The sequence below is a fragment of the Arachis duranensis genome, chromosome 3 (genome assembly GCF_000817695.3).
Source record: "Arachis duranensis cultivar V14167 chromosome 3, aradu.V14167.gnm2.J7QH, whole genome shotgun sequence".
Taxonomy (NCBI): Eukaryota; Viridiplantae; Streptophyta; class Magnoliopsida; order Fabales; family Fabaceae; genus Arachis; species Arachis duranensis.
The window spans coordinates 23,593,320-23,610,075 of NC_029774.3; the positions used below are offsets into that span (position 1 = coordinate 23,593,320).

General features: G+C 34.8%; 1 protein-coding gene and 1 pseudogene across 1 annotated transcript; both read right to left on the bottom strand.

The window, feature by feature from the left end:
• Positions 1-3,690: 3,690 nt before the first annotated feature.
• LOC107478058 (uncharacterized) lies at positions 3,691-6,509 on the bottom strand. The gene has a single exon (XM_016098183.3). The coding sequence runs from the start codon at positions 6,297-6,299 to the stop codon at positions 3,855-3,857; it is 2,445 nt and encodes an 814-aa protein (XP_015953669.1). The 5' UTR covers positions 6,300-6,509; the 3' UTR covers positions 3,691-3,854.
• Positions 6,510-7,989: 1,480 nt separating this feature from the next.
• Positions 7,990-16,380, bottom strand: LOC107478057 (26S proteasome non-ATPase regulatory subunit 4 homolog; annotated as a pseudogene).
• Positions 16,381-16,756: the final 376 nt, after the last annotated feature.

Consider the following 16,756-nt stretch of genomic DNA (forward strand, 5'->3'; position numbering starts at 1 on the left):
ATAACCAAATAGAATGGTTATTTCTATATAACTCTATTTTTATATAATTTCTGAAAGTTGTCAATGTAGAAAGTGTTTTGACATAAATATTCTAAAAAAAAAACTAATAAAATAGATATTATTTGTCATAATTTTATTTAAAATGGCTCAGGAAATAAGAGAAACATTCATTTTTTTAACTGGAAAAGAAAAAAATATTTAAATTTTCATCATTCTAGATGAATAATGCATTCCCGCTGAAGTTAGTTTGACATTTAGACATTTAGTTATAGATAAAAAATCTTTGTATGTCTGAATCATAAAATACAAGTGTCGGAATAAAAATCTCATTTTTACCGTCAAATGTTTGGCAAAGAATTTGTCAAAATTGGAAGAAATTAGATCAAAACCCGATTTAGAGGATTGGAGATTGTCACTGGACTTTTTTTTGAAAAGATCATTGGATGATTGGATCCCTTAGGTAAACAATCTATTAAATTTTGTGGACACTGAATCTAATAGTAGTGGATGTCTCTACTACCATTGGAGTTGGAATCTCATAGCTCCTAGAATGGATTGATAACAATCTGAAGGAAACTTCTACGAGGTTCTGTCGCCCATATTCTTTGCTATAGCCTGTTGCAACACTTGATATCAGCATTGAGAAATTGAACTACAATCTGAGAATTCGTGCCTCCATCGAAACTTGAGTTTGGCCAAAGAATATAATATGAGTTCTCGATGGAAATGTTTGAGTAAGAGTAAAGTTGAAGTGGCTGAATTATCTATTACTCATATTTTTTGGCGTCCTCCACCGGATCATTGGATAAAGATCAACACAGATGGATCTATTAATAGCTTGGGAACGACGGCTTGCAGTGGCATCCTCCGAGATCACCATGGTAGTTTTCTCGCAGCCTTTAGTGTGAATTTGGATAATTTCTCAATCACTTTGACTACTTTATTGTTTCTCAATGAGGATATATCAACATATAAGTAGAAACAAATTCTATAATAGCTTTAGAGTTTTTCCAACTCTCATGCAGCTTTTCCTCTTGTAGCAGCGATCCAGACTTTGCTAACTAAGTTGTCGGTTAATCATGTGTTTAAGTAAAGAAATGGATGTGCAAACAGATAGGTTAAACTTGGATGCATCCCAATTCTTTACTTAATTGTTTATGATTCACTTCTTAGAGTGATTTCTCTTCAATTTTCTGCTAATATTAGGGCAATATCTTTTCCTAGAATAATTTCTTTTAGTTTATTTTCTAAAAATAAAAATAAAAAGAAAAATAGTTATTTATTGAGTACTTGGAATTTGAACATCATATTTGGACTCCGGTAATTTTGTTACCCAAAAATAAATATTTTTATTGAAACAAATATTCAACATTAGATGTACCAAGTTGGCACTGAAACATATTAGATGCGACCTTATAATTTAGCTACTTCTTCCCCTAAATGATTATTAGTAGAGTGGACAACGATGCATCTCCTCCATATCAATCTAAATTTTGAATTTTAAGGGTTTTTTTTTTCTTTTTTCCGGTAAAGACCCCTGAACATGTTCTTTGTGACTTCACCAACACCCAACAGGCCAACACGTCCATTCTTTTCTTTGCCATAACCACCCACATACACCACCACCTCAGCAATATGGCAATACCCAGTGCAGCCATACCACTTTCTTTATCATCTTTAGCACAACCCTCTCCATTCTGATCGCCACCACGTCGCTACCACAATGGTGTCATCATTATGATTCTAAGCCAAGACCCTCTCTATTCTGTTCTTTAAAGCCACAACCCCCTTCCTCTCTTTGTCAAAATGTTGCTTTCCGTTTTGCCCAAACTATGAATTGAATGTCTTCCTATAATTTTTCTAGCCTATATTATTGCAAATTAAATGTTTCCTAAAGCTAATCCTAATTTTTTATCCAAGCTATGATTTGAGTTTTCCAAATAGAAAATCAAATTGATTCCAACAAGATTTTTAAGCACTCTAATGTCTACCATGATATCTGCTAGTTCAACCCGTGGCACGAGCTCATTAACCAAACTTCCATGCCTCCAAGGCTACAATGTTAATCTAATTAAATTTCCTCCTCTTGTTTACAAGCAAGGGACAAAGCGCCAGAAGTTGGTGAAAACTGAAAAGAGAGAAGGATAGAACAACTGCTAAAAGCAAGTCCAACTTCCACCCAAATGAAAAGAAAGAGGAAAAATTGAGGTGCGGTAAAGGTCATTAGTATCCATTCACAAATACTTGTCGCCTTTGGAACATATTTATACACAGTACTCCAAATATTTTAGCAGCATGACAAAATTTTGGACACGGTACTAGTTTCTTGTGGTTCAAGGTTTTACAATGTATTTTAACTTTACAACACTAATAAATTTTATAAACCAATACAAGTGATTACGCCACAATTTTATCCATAATTGCCTTGGTTGTCAACAAACCCCTCCCAAAATAATGAAGCGTCACACGTGGTCACGTGCCAAACTTTACGAATCACTGATATGACATCAGGAGTTCAGGACGGCTTGTTCCGGGTCAACACTTACTCTTTGGCCATGCCAAGCCGAAAGTCAGCACATGGGTTCATATAACGTGAAAATTCATTCTTACATGCATCAAACAGAGGTTCAAAGTGTATTGAAAGCAATATCCCCATGTCACTCTGCTTGTAGCCCTCAAGTCACATCTCACATGACTCATCAATCATATTGTATGCGAGAGAAAACCTCACGAATTCAAATAATTCATTTTGGACCTCTAAAGTAAACAAGCATGTAAAATGATAAAATGATCAAATGATAAACTCCTCAGGAATCAGTCTCCAAAGTGAAGAGGAAAAAATATATATAAAATGATCAAATGATAAACTCCTCAAATGATAAAGCAATTCATGTAATTAAGAACTTAGCTCGGCTTGGAATTTCTTCCTATGGTTTAAAAACAAAACTGTTAAAAACAGATTGGGACCCTGCCGAAAAAAGGTGCAGTCCTGGAGAAATATTCCATTGACTGCGGAAAACCTATTAGCAGACTGTGTTTAGGGCTTGGCTTTTCTGAAATGTTGTTACACATGAATATTCAGTTATTCACACAGATGTGTACATTGGACAGTGATATTACTAAGTGTTCTATTTTCAATGCTAACTCCCCTAAATTTAGCTGGGGTTATAAAGCATCAGATCAGAATTTCTTTCGGTATTCAAGAAACGACGTAGATAATACCGTCAAACAAAGAAAAGATCTTCCAAAGAATGAAAAGTATCTTCAGCAATTTCTGCATAGATGCATAATGCAAAACTGGATGACATTATTTTGACAGGCAGTATGTTTTTTACTTATAAATAGGAAGCAGTAGTTTACTACTCAAAAACAATTACTATGATCCACAAAGCATGCAGCCTGAAATCGGACTAGAGGAATGTTGGGTGCAGCCATGGAGACCATAAAACAACATCGTGCAGCTACGTGGGATTTGGGTTAAAGCCTAGGCATTAAAATTGGCTAACTAATCATGCAAAAGATCAAAGAAAATCTCTTTTTACCTAGTCAGTGCTGTTTTAGCACAACATTTCTTCCTAAAGATAATACTTTCCATCTCAAACTTCAGAACTTCTAACCTATACACAAAATGTGCAAAAAGTACAAAGGTTGAATACTAAAACTAATCAAGAACAGCTAAGATAGGCAAAGTAGAGAAAATAACCTTGATTTCACACATTTCTAGCGTAACAATTATCTTAGGTGATGGATTCAGTTTCAAAATAGAGCTCTGTACATTATAAACATAAACAATCTGCAGCATTGAACTAGTAGTTAACAGAATTTAGGCCACGTGCTAATGGAAAACTTAAATCTTACAAAGCATCCTGTTCTTCAACATTTTGATCTTCAACATTTTGATCTTCAACAGTTGGAGTACGTTCAGGAGGAGCTGCCACATTACATTTGGCTTTCACTTCCTTCAAATGCTTAACCTGCTCCTCAATAGCCTGCAACCTGTTAGCCAAGGATTCAACACTACCAGCATAATCTCCCAGTTTATCAAACCAAGTGCTTTCAATCTCCCTCAATTTCCTTTCAAAATCTCTCGAAAGCTCCCTCAACTTAATCCTTTCTTCTTCTTCCTTTCTCAGGCGCTCCTTTTCCAGTTCCATGACACTCAAAACAAGGCCACCAGACCCAGGAACATCCTTGTAAAGTGGTTCTTCAGCTTGCGGACAACGTGTTCTATAATCAGCAAAAGCCTTCTGTGTTTCCTTCAAGGCCTTTCTATAGCCCTCCACAAGGCCTGTCATCATAAACAGTTCCTTCTCAAGACGATACATTTCTACCTGTCTCTTATGACTCTCATCCATCTTTGCTTTATGATATTGCTCAATCATTTCATCTCGCTTCTGTAGTTCATTAAGCAAGAGTTGCTGATTTGTCAAAGACTCATCACATGCTTGTTCTTTTGCTGCATACATCATTCTAGCCTTCCCCATCCAATGTTCTATATGTTCCATGCAGGTTTCAAAGTCAGCAGGCTTAGAATTCCACGGGCTATCACCTCTTAGCCTCTTGTTACTGCCATTTAGTGCATGGTGAGAGTTATGATTATCCAGGTCAAGCTCCCTTTTGTGACCATTTCCGAAAAGTGATGATCCAGATATCATATGAGGATCATCTCTGGGAGACAGAAAATCTCCCACAGGGTTGTCACGAAGATCAATCCCAGAAGTAAAAGGCATCTGCACTGCAGACATTGCCTGAACAAGACCCCCAGGCCCAGAAGGCATCCCCTCCATAGGAATACACTTGGGTGAGAGACTGAACCCACCATCATGCTCGTCATCCTCTGCATCTTCCTCTTCCTCCTCCTGCTCTTGCCCTTCTTCTCCTTCAACACCTTTCGCTTCACCACATTCGTCCCCCTTTACATCACTAGTCTGACATGGCCGCAAGAAGGGCTCCTCCACATTGTTCTTCTGATCCATAAGCCAGAGCCCAGAGTCTTCCACCTTGGGCTGATCAAAATCCATAATTTGTACCCCTCCAACCACATCCTTCCCTACTTCAACCCTCTCAGCATTATCTTGACCAAGACTCAACTCAATGTTGTGCTCCTCCAACTCACCATCCCTGCCACCCTCATCAACTCCACTCATCTTCACATCACCACTCTCATCCACTACGTCTTCCACAGTGGTTGTGGCTGTGGCTGTGGCTGCATCAGTGACTTTTTCTGTGACTGTGGCTGTGGCAGCTGCCTCCTCATCTTCCTCATCTTTAACCTCAGCCTCTTCCCCATCATCCTTCCCTCCAACCTCCTCTCCCTCCTCTTCCTCCTCCTCCTCCTGTGCTGCCTCCGGCTCCTCCAGCAGCTCCTGGTGCTGCGCCTTAATCAGCTGCTGCATATGTGAAGCATAGTAACAATCCGTCAGCTGTGGAGCCTTCAATTCCTTATCCATCATGGACCAAATCAAACCTGCCCAATCAACCTTCTCCAACTTCCCTGTCTTAATCAAATTCAGTTGCCCCATAACATCAGATGTCATGATAAACATCTCATCATGCAACATCATCCAATTCGACACCAATTCCTCAATAAACCCAATCGATTCTGCCAAGTCCACCGTCTCCCCTCCCTCCTCCTTACCCTCCGTAACCGAAGAACCAGCATTCTTCTTGGGTAACTTCAGGGCCCGGCCCAAATCGGCACGACTCAGCTTGATCCTAATCCCATTGACATAGCTACACCGTGACGCGGGGACGTAGCTGGCAATGAGCTGGGCAAGAAGATCGCTGCGGACAACGGGGTCGTACTCGAGGTGCACGAACTCCCAGAGCCCAAGGCGCTGGAGGAGGCTCTGGTGGCTCGAAAAGTCGAGGGCTTTCGGGGGCACAAAAGGAATTGGCTTTAGGGTTTCGACAAGAACCTGAAGCTTCTCGCGACATTTCTTCTCCTGCGCGGTTCGCTTCGCGTCCGATTTCTTCCTCTTCGGAGTGCCTCGCCGGCCGGAGCCAGATAATGCTGCGGCGGCGGCGGTAACGGTCACTGCCGCATGAGCATCGGGTTCCGGGTCGTCGGGTTTCTGGACCGGATCTTGCATTACAGTGTCCCCGTGTTCAGATGGCTGTGTAGGGTTGGGATCGGGTAGGGTTTGGGATTGGGATTGGGATTGGGATTGGGGATCTTGATCGGCGAGGGTTAGGGTTTTGGGGGATTGGGAACTTGTGGGTGGAGTTTCTTCTTGTTGGGTTTTGGTGTCAGGGTTTTGGGGGCTTTCGTCGGGAATGTGAGGATTTGAATCGGTCATGGCGCTGTATTGACTATTGAGTAAGTGAGAGAGTGAGGAAGAGGTTTTCTACTTTTCTTAACGGGGTTGGGATATTTTTGGAGTGAAACGTCTCAACTTTATTTTCAGGTTTCGAAATTCAAAGCCTGGCTTCTTTCGTCTCGGAAAGGAGGAAGGAGAGCTTGAAATGTCGCTTTTGTCCTCCGCAATTAAGCCATCTGATAGCCGTTTGTTCCTTCAAAATCGAGACTTTATGTCCATACGTGGCTTTTGAAAGACTAGTAGTGTGTTTGGTTTGTTCAATTTTTTTAGAGTAATTATTTAAAGGTGAAAACTTAAGTATAGTGAATTTTATGTAAAGTTGATAGTTAAAAATTATTAAATAATTAAATTGATTTACTTAAATTTTTATTTAATAATTTTCAGTTATTAATTTTATGTGAAATTAATTATACTTAAATTTTCATCTTATTTAAATTAGTTATTAAAATTTAAAATTAAATATTTTAAGTTATGTTTGGTTATTTTTAGTATTTTTATTTTTTAAATTTTATAAAAAGATAATAATAAGAAATAAAAATATAAAATACTAAAAATAAAAATAAAAAATATAAATATAAACTAAATATACCCTTAATTTTTTAGTTTTTAAAATATACAAAAAATTCTCCCATTTTTAATTTTAATAAACAAATGAGTCCCTAACTTTATTTCTTAGTCAATAATAAATAGAAAATGGTCTGTAACTTTATTTCTCCGTCAATAATAAATAAAAAATGCTAATATAAAGGTTTAAAGTAGCACACATGCCAACTAGTTGTCTAAGTATGCTAAGAAAACAAATTAAATTAATTCCTGTGTCCTGAAACTACCAAAACGCAGCGTTTTAAGAATGCTTTATGTATATGCATTGTCCTTTATGTATACGAAACCTCATTCTCTCTTCTTCATTTTATAGACTTTTCTAACACCTTGCAACGTTAAACTCCCACTTCATTGTCCACATTATTATCATCACCCATTTTTATTTGGAGGTAATACTTAAAATGTTTACTGAAATTTTTAACTCGTTTTAGATTAGTCTCTCATTTTTTAAAATAACCAAATAAGTTCTTTACTTTTAGAATTGTGAATCTCTGTTAGTCTAAAAATTATCAGACATTTTAACAGCACTAAAGTGTATAATTTGGCACTTAACTACACGCTGATGTGGACACACAATGAGTTCAAGTCAAATTGGTATCCCAAATTTTATTAAAATACCTAAATTGATCAAATTCTCACTTATAAAACCTAACTCCTAAATGTTCATCCTTGTTCTTCGTATTCATCTTTGTTCTTCGTCTCCACTCTTCTCCTCGTTGTTGTTATTCTAGCCATAACAAACTTCACACATCAGAATCATAAGCAATAAAACACACACAAAAAAAACAAGAAAACAAATTAAACAAAAATAAAAATTTTAAAATAATTTCTTAATTTATATTTTGTGTGATTCAAACTATTCTGAATTTCCAAATTTTTTTCACACATACACCACTTTTGTAAGCAAGAAACAACCTCAAAAAGATAAGAAAAGAAAAATCGAACCTTAAAAATAAACTAATAATGGATCCAAAAGTAGCATCATCCCTTGATTGATCTTAACCACCATCTTACTCTACATTCTATATTCTTCCAACATTCTCTTCAACAACAATGACCAATAAGATTATCCCATGTTACCACCACCAGCACTACCGCCACCATCATCAGACTCGATGACACCACAACACAACAAATCCTCTAAATTAATAATGACAACAACACATCTATAACCACATCAACCGAAGAAGAAGAAGCTTCCAATGAGAATAAAAAGAAACAACAATAAAAAGCTTCCAATGACAAAAAAATGAAGACGAAGAAGAAGCGATTACATTGTCAGAAGAAGAAGTGGAAAATAACTACCCCATGGTGGTTCGGTTAATTCCGGAACAAACGGCACAAACAACTAAAACAGAATTGAAACACATTATTTTCAGGATTGCCGCATCATCGAACTTGTGGGAGCAAAAAAAAAAAGAATACATCAAGGTATGATAGAGACCAAAAGAAAATAGAGGTGTTGTTTGGTTGGATCAGAAAGTAACAACAACAAAAAAATAAAAGATTACCAAAGATTAGAATATCCTTCAAATTAATGCCAAGATGAATAACATCAACAAGGAAAAGAGAAGTGGAGACGAAGAATAAAGATGAACATTTAGGGGTTAGAATTTTATAAGTGAGAATTGGATCAATTTGGGTATTTTAATCAAATTTGGGATACCAATTTGAGTTGAACTCATTGTGTGTCCACATCAGTGTGCAGTTAAGTGCCAACTTGACACTTAACTGTACACCTCAGCACTATTAAAACGTCTGATAATTTTTGAACTAATAGGGATTCATGATTCTGAGAGTGAAAGACATATTTGGTCATTTTAAAAAGTGGAAGACTAATCTGAAATGAGTTGGAAATTTCAGGGACCATTTTGAAAATTACCTCCTTTTATTTGTGTCACCTTCAACCCCATCACCCACATTCAATCGTGTCACCTCTGACGTCACCTACATTCAATCTAATTATCTCGCGCCCTTTTAGTTCCACACAGCCACTCCCTCCATATACACTTGAAACTTCAGCCAAGTGAAGAAATTAGTGAAATTTGAACAAAAAATGGATTGACATAGTGGTTAAATTTAAGGAATAATTTAAAATATACTATTACATGTAGAGAATCTTTATTTTGAGATATAATTAGTTGGCTCATGCCAAGTTCAACCTCAGCTTGGCTTTCATGCTGAACTTCTTGAGTTTGAATTAGAGGTGGATTGTCATTAAGTGCACCAATTTAACATGGTACATCAGTAGATGGAATAGCATGTACAAGATTCACAATTGGAACAGCAGTGGTAGGGACACCAGGGTTGAAATTACCACCTTTAGCAACAGCAGCTGCAAATCCTATAGCAACTACCACTTCTTCAACCTTTTTCTTTAGGCAATTTATCTTGGTGTGAGCTTTTTTGCCACAATAGCGACAAAAAAATTTTTTATAAGTCCTCTTCATCTTAGTCTTTTACTTCTTACTTCCATTAAGGTCTTCAAACCAGTTGTCAAGGCTCTGTTGGGAATCAGCCACTAACATTACTCTACCTTATTATAGTCAACGTGTTTATAGTAGTCCCTGATTGAAAAAAATATCCAATGTGTCTGTATCTAATTCAGATAACTTTAAAATTTGCTTCCTGTAATATGTCAAGTTTTTATCTTTATTTCTAAAAATGATCCTCCATATAGTTAACATAAATATATTAATCCATCAACTAATTAATAAGTTGTTATGTCAGTGCAACTAAATAGAATTTTCAATATATTTTATCACTATAATTTAAATAGTAAATATAAGTAACCAACAAAAGAAAGTTCAAAAAAATGTTACAAACGTGGCTTGTAAATAAGCACTAAATCATCTTATGACAAAAATATAATCAGGTTCAACTTTTGATAAGTAACCAATAAAATTCACCTCAATGCTTATTGAATGATTCAAGTGAATTGATTATTTTTTTATCATGTCTTGACAAAGTTAGACTTGCTAAAACATAAATTACATTCTTATTACGAGATAATAACAAACTAAAAAAATTCATTAAAAAATCATATCAATTACTCCATATATGATTAATAATTAAATCTTGTGGATCAATTACTCCATGTTACAAGATACAAGAAGCAATTGACTTGGCTATATATAGAGATTAAGACTTTGATAAAATTGCACCTCTCTTCTAACTAAAATAGAGAAAGAATTAAATATAACATATTGTATATGACAATCTGATTCCATCCTTTTATTTCTTAATTCATTGATTATCAGACAAATACACTAATGCCAAAATTTTAAACTAAAAACACTTTCCTAAAATACTCAAAATCAAATTACCGGTACAGAACAAAGAATGATCAAATATCTAACTAATAAGCTAAGAAATTAAATGATAGTAACTGAAAAATAAACCCTAATAGAGAATAAGTACAAAAATTAACATTATACTAACAGGCAAAGCAAAATGTATTTAGCTAGAATGCATAAAAAAGAAAAAGAGAAAGAACCAAAAGTGAAGCAAAAAAACAAAGCATCATCATTGATATAGAAGTTTTTTCTTCATTATTTTCATTACCTCTAACTCAGTCAATGTAAGTGAATGGTGCAATGTGAAGTGGTTGAAGAGAAGAGAGTTGCGACTTCAACAAATTTGATGAGTCAAACTCGCAACAGCGCCATTGTAGAGAAGAGAAAGATGAAAAACAGTCCTATTACGGAGATAATATGGTGTAGTTCTTGTTTAACTGAAACATTTGCCATCTCAAAACGTGATACGACGTCGTTTTGGACTATTTGAGCGTCAAACCAAAACTACGTCATTTTAGTGGAGTCCAGCATGGCATTTTGTTGTATACGTCATCTCTCTGGTAATGTCTCTGTGACGGAAACCACTCCAGGGACTAACGGGAGTAAAATTTATAAAGTTAAGGACTAAATAGAGGCAATTGAAGTTTCAAGGATTAAGAGCACGTTTGGAAAGCTTCAAAAGCTACTTTTTTGTGCTTTTGACTTAGGAAAAGTTATATTAATGGTGTTTTGTATAGTTTTTTAGATATGCTTTTAACTTCTCGAAAAGTTTGTTTAAGAGCTTTTGAAGAAGTAAAAAAAAAATTGACTTCTCTCCTTCTCAAAAGCTATTTTATCACTCCTATTTATTACATAACTTTAAAACAAGTATTTCTATAATAACATTCTAAACACAAAATAAATTGTTTACCCAAACTGGCCCTAAATTGAGGATCGAGAAGCAAGTCTAAGGACCAAATTGAGTATTATCTCTATTTTAGACATGACACTCATCTACACTCGTCCGAAGCCCGTGTCTGCTGTGTCCTACCGTATCTTAATAAAACATAAAAAAAATTTTCCGGACACACTTGAACACACCTAAATACATCACGTGTCAAGATATCCCGTCTTATTCTTAACATGTATTTTTGAAAAGAAATTAAAATAAAAAATATTTTTAATGCTTTATATAATTAAAATATGTATTAAAAACAATTAAAATTAATTTATGTTTTAATATCAATAAAATATCAAAATATCATTATGATATTTTGTGTGTCCTCGTGTTTTATAAGATTTTAAAATTCGTATGACAGCATGTTTTGTGTCGTGTCCTGTGTCCATGTATCATAGGCCGCTTATAAAAAAAATTACTCCTTTTGGGCATTTTTGTTGCATTTTTAAATAATTTGCGGACATTTTTATCAATAACAAAATTCAAGTATATTTTTTGTAGTTTACTCGTTTTTATTATTTCTGTTTATATGATGAGCTTTCTTTTTCTATTATTTACTTTTTTTATTTCTTTTTTTGTTAATTATTTTGGTTTGGCCTTGGACAATTTTATAATTGATCTTGTGGCATTATATTTATTATTTCTATATTTTTATAATATGAATTATTCATCTCATTAGTTAGAGCAAATTAAACTAAAAATTATTTATAATATGAATTATTGATCTCATTATATTTGTTCTTTTTTATTTTTAGTTTATTACCAAATAAAATACAAGAACACTAATTGTTGTGTTTTTATCTTTTGTGTCTTATTCTCAGTGTTCTGTCTTGTCTTATTCTCATAACTAAATGTGGACATAAGATATCTTAATATCGCCTCTAACTCTTCTAGTATACTACGTCTTGGCAAATGACTCACCTCTAGTATCATTAAAGGCCCTTCCTCTAACTTCGTTTGGCGACAAAATCTCATTAAAATATACAACTATGCCACTATCAAACAAAGGCATTGAATGACAACAAAAAAAGTTTGGCCAAATTTCTCTAAAGATTCATTAAAGATAAAAATGTAGATTTCTATAAATTGTAATACAAACTCCAGAAAACTACATCCAAACTAACTTCAATAGTAACACATAGGTCAATAATATTCAACACATTAATAATGATAGAGTGATTTAAACATAAATGCAAATTTTTCACTATAGCCTCTTACCTCAGACACAATAGTTTTTTTGTATCTTAATCTACTCCAAAATTGTTTTATTATTTTAAAAGGTACATGAATTTCAACAAGAATAAACATAGTTAGACTATATTTACATACTATTTATTTACAGTGAACACGAGACATTTTATTGGAAGTCCCTTTAATATTCCAAAATAAAATTATAATATCTGAACTATCCATAAAATACTAGAAGAAGATAAAGACCAACCTTGGCTTAAGAAGCCCATTAGCAAACACTGATAGCTCTTCATTCTTTCCTATATCACCAAAAATTTCTATCGTTCTTCCTCTTTGAAGGAGACCCTAGCAGAAATTTTAATAGAACCATTGTATTCTCTTTCGCGTTATCTCACTATTCAGCTTCAAACCCATCATGATCATTATTCATTTTGTGGCCACTTTTGATCACTGACGTATAATTAGAAGGGACAATCACAAGTTTCTATCCCTAATTTGCTGCAACATTCTTTTGTGTTGTATAATGGTGTCTTAGGCAAAAGTCTCCTCTCCCCAATCCAGTACGAGCAGACATTGCCCTATATCTTGTGACCTTTTACAATAGGTCCAGCTCGATTAGGAAGAGCATATAATTGTTTTCCTCTTTTGATATCTTGTTAGACCTTGACAGATAGGTCCACCCTTTTCTTTCCTTTCTTTCTAACAACTTCAGTCCAGCCCTCCTCACTCTCCGATCCAACATTTTTCACATCTCCACCATACAAAGTTTTTATTATAATCAACTTTAAATAAGTAGCCATCAACAATCACCTCTTAACTATCGATAATCGTCCAAGATTAACTTGCAATTATATCCTAACAATCTATCCATGCTCTGCGTCTTTTGTCGCAATGTCAACTTTTATCGGATTACTAATTGTTGTTGCTATTCTACACATAGTTTTCTCTTAGTAACCCTATATGTTAAGACTAGTGATACGAGTCTACACCAAATCGAGTCCCTTACAACTTTGTCCTTAAATGATATAGAAAAACTCTTAAAAGTCTCTTTCGTATCACCAAATGATCTCTGCCCCATGTGCTCCTCCTTATTACTTTCTTCGGCATGGCCAGATGCCTCACCGAAAATCTTTCGTCCCAATCACACCACTCTCCATATTACTACATAGATTAAAAAGTGTCTTTTTCAATATACAATTAATAGTCAAAATAATTCTTTAAAAAAAATATGCTTTGTCATTTTGTTTTTAAATGATCAAATGGTTTAGGTTGATTCTTTTATTAATTAAATGATGATCGCAATAATTTATACCATATATTACCTAGGGATGGCAACACTATTCGAATTTGCCGGTATCCATCCCGCCCTTATTCGTTCCGATACAGGGCGAGTTTTTGGTGGGACGAAATCGGGAGAGGGGAAGGGTGGGTCGAGTAAGTTTTTACTTTAATTTATGTTATTTATGTGATGATAATTATATAAATTTTAAAATTTTATTTTATTTATTAGATTTTAATAATTATAGAAGTGGGTACACAACTAGAAAATGGCTTAATACAGACAGATTTACAGACAAATTTGGTCTATATTACAGACGGTTGGTTACCGACGAAATTACCGACGAATTTTGTCCCTCTGTAAAAGCCTCGTCGGAAATTATTTACCGACGGATTTTTTTCCGTCGAAAAATTACCGACGGATTTTTACCAGTTACCGACGGATTTTCCCTCTGTAAATTCTCCATCCATTTCCCCAAGACGACGAACTTTCCGACAGATTTTTCGTCGGTAATTACAGACGGATTTTCCGACGGATTTTCTGTCTGTAATTACAGACGGATTTTCAGACGGATTTTCCATCTGTAATTTGAACTTTGGAAAATTATCCCACGTTCTGATTACAGACAGAAAATCTGTCTGTAAATCCGTCAGTAAGGTAAAATATATTTTTTTATTTTTCCAATTACAAAATAAACTTGTTTTTATACAAAATAAATATAAATTTAATATAAATTTTTATCTAATTTGTTCAAATATTTATAATATTACAAAAAATAAACAAATTCATCGTATAAAGCTAAAAAAATTATTATAAACAAGCAAGTTAATATAATTCAAAACATAAACAAAGTATATTATCAACTATAATCCTCAATATATTGTTCAAACATACTAAATTTTACACAATTTTACATATATTACAGAAAGATTAACTGAATTCTTTCTCAAAAAATGGACATGAATCAGCATCCATCAGCCATATGTGCATGAATTCTTCTGCCTATGAGGGGAAGAAATAGAAAAATAAATCTGCCTAAAAGAACAAATAGCACCAACCATCATATCATTTGTCTTTGTCTCAGCTTCTGAAGCTGATGCACTAGCACGCTCAGTCATTGTTGCATCTTGTGAGTTGGCTTGCTGCTCACCACCCTTCTCTTGTTTAGAAGCTTCTTCTGCAGCTTTTTTTGTAGTTGCTTCCTACCTGGCTCTCTCTTCTTCCATTGAAACTCTTAAAGCAAGAGCTAGCTCGGGGTCCAAGTTTGGATCCACACCGAACTCAAATCCAGATACACCACCAGCTGCAGCTGCTGCTGCAGCAGCTGCAAATCCACTTCCACCTTCACCATTGCCAGTAAAAATAGGTGTGCTGCCACAAAACAAGGTTACAAAATTTACTTCTCAATAGGGAAAGCAAATTTGTTATTGGACTACAGGAAAGAATTAAAAAAGAGTCGGAGCAACAATGAATCCTCTAACACAAAAAAAAATAGGATGACAGAATAAGTATGACAAATATTTCACGAAAGCCATCTAAAGCATGCCATTTTTGCTACTTGGGTTTGGCAAAAAAAAATATATATGAAGGACGAGCCAATGTCTATTTGGTGAGCTAGTAAATAATTGGGGAAAGGATTAAAAGAAAAAGCACAAGAGTCCAAAGCCCCAAACTTCAATCAGATTGGAAGAAAACAGAACAGAATTGGATAGAAGCCGAGCAGATAATAAACAAATTCCTTAACTCACATGTATATCAAAGAAGTCCTGGATCAAATGGGAATCCTTATTAAAAAGTAAGAAACAGAAATAAAATAAGATGAATTGAATTCACAAACCTTATAAGCACATCAGAAAGAGCATTTGTACCAGTTGGAACATGAACAATGTGGCTGGTATCATTATTGTTCACAGCTGCAAGGAGTGCTTCCAGCTTCTCTGTCTTCCCCTCATCTTCCTCGCTGAAATTGACAATGTCAAGTGCAACATTATTCTTTTTTAACTTTCTTCCAATCATCTCCAATACTTTCTTCTCATGCTTGACAGGACTTTAGAAATCATGAAATGAGATAATTAGATGAGAAAATAGCTACAAACAAATGAATTAAATATTTCAGAAAGGGACAATTTTTTGTACCTTCCAGCAAAGACAATAATCCTTTGCTGCTGCTTCTTATTTTGCCAATGCTTAAGAGCCAATTATGCCACCTGAATGCCAGCGGCTAGGTTCATATCACCACCTATTTCTAATCCTAAATCAGGAAGAAAAATCTTCCTTCGGTCTCCCCATACCTGCTCAGACAAGGACAAGAAGGAGGAGCCAAAATCAAGTCATAACAAGAACAGGAAGGAACAAGAATATGCATGCAAATTCCAGATAAAATATCTCAGCAATTCAAATATATAGTTCATAAACAAACTTCATTCTATACTACAATCATAAACAAATATAACTCAGTATATGATGCTCTGGCTGATAGAAGATGATGCACAAGTGACAAAAAGAAATTAGTCAATTTAAGGAACAAAATGCCCTATCCTGCCACAAAACATTAAATAACATTCACCACAAGCTTTGATTTCATGAAAGACATTCACCACAAAACTACCATCCTCTATCTCAAACAATTCTTCTAGTGGCTCCCCTTTGTCCTTTTGTCTAGTTTTTGGTGGATTCTTTGGGAAGGAGTAGCTGAAAAATTACAAGAAGTCAAGAACCATTAAATAACAAGTGTAAGAAAAGAAACATTTGATAGATTTAAATTTGTAGGAGAGAATGAGCACCGTGCAAGCATTTACATCTACGCCTAATGGATCTTCTTCTATTATTCAGTTCCTCTGTTTGTGATAGCTAGCTCCCTGCTTCATCATCTCCATCATCCGCCAAGTTTCCATTCTTCATCTCCACCTTTTTCTAACATGTAACATTTTCTAAGGTACAAAAATAAATGAAGCTCAGAATTGTATGTTAGAAACATACCACTACAACCTTAATGTTGGTCTTGGTCCCTTTAAATAAAGCAACCCTCTATACAAGTTCATGTTGCAATGCTTTTATCTGAAAATGAGTTTCATCAAAAGGTTTATATCATTGCAAGAAAATAAAATTTAAATTTGCAGTCTAAATATCT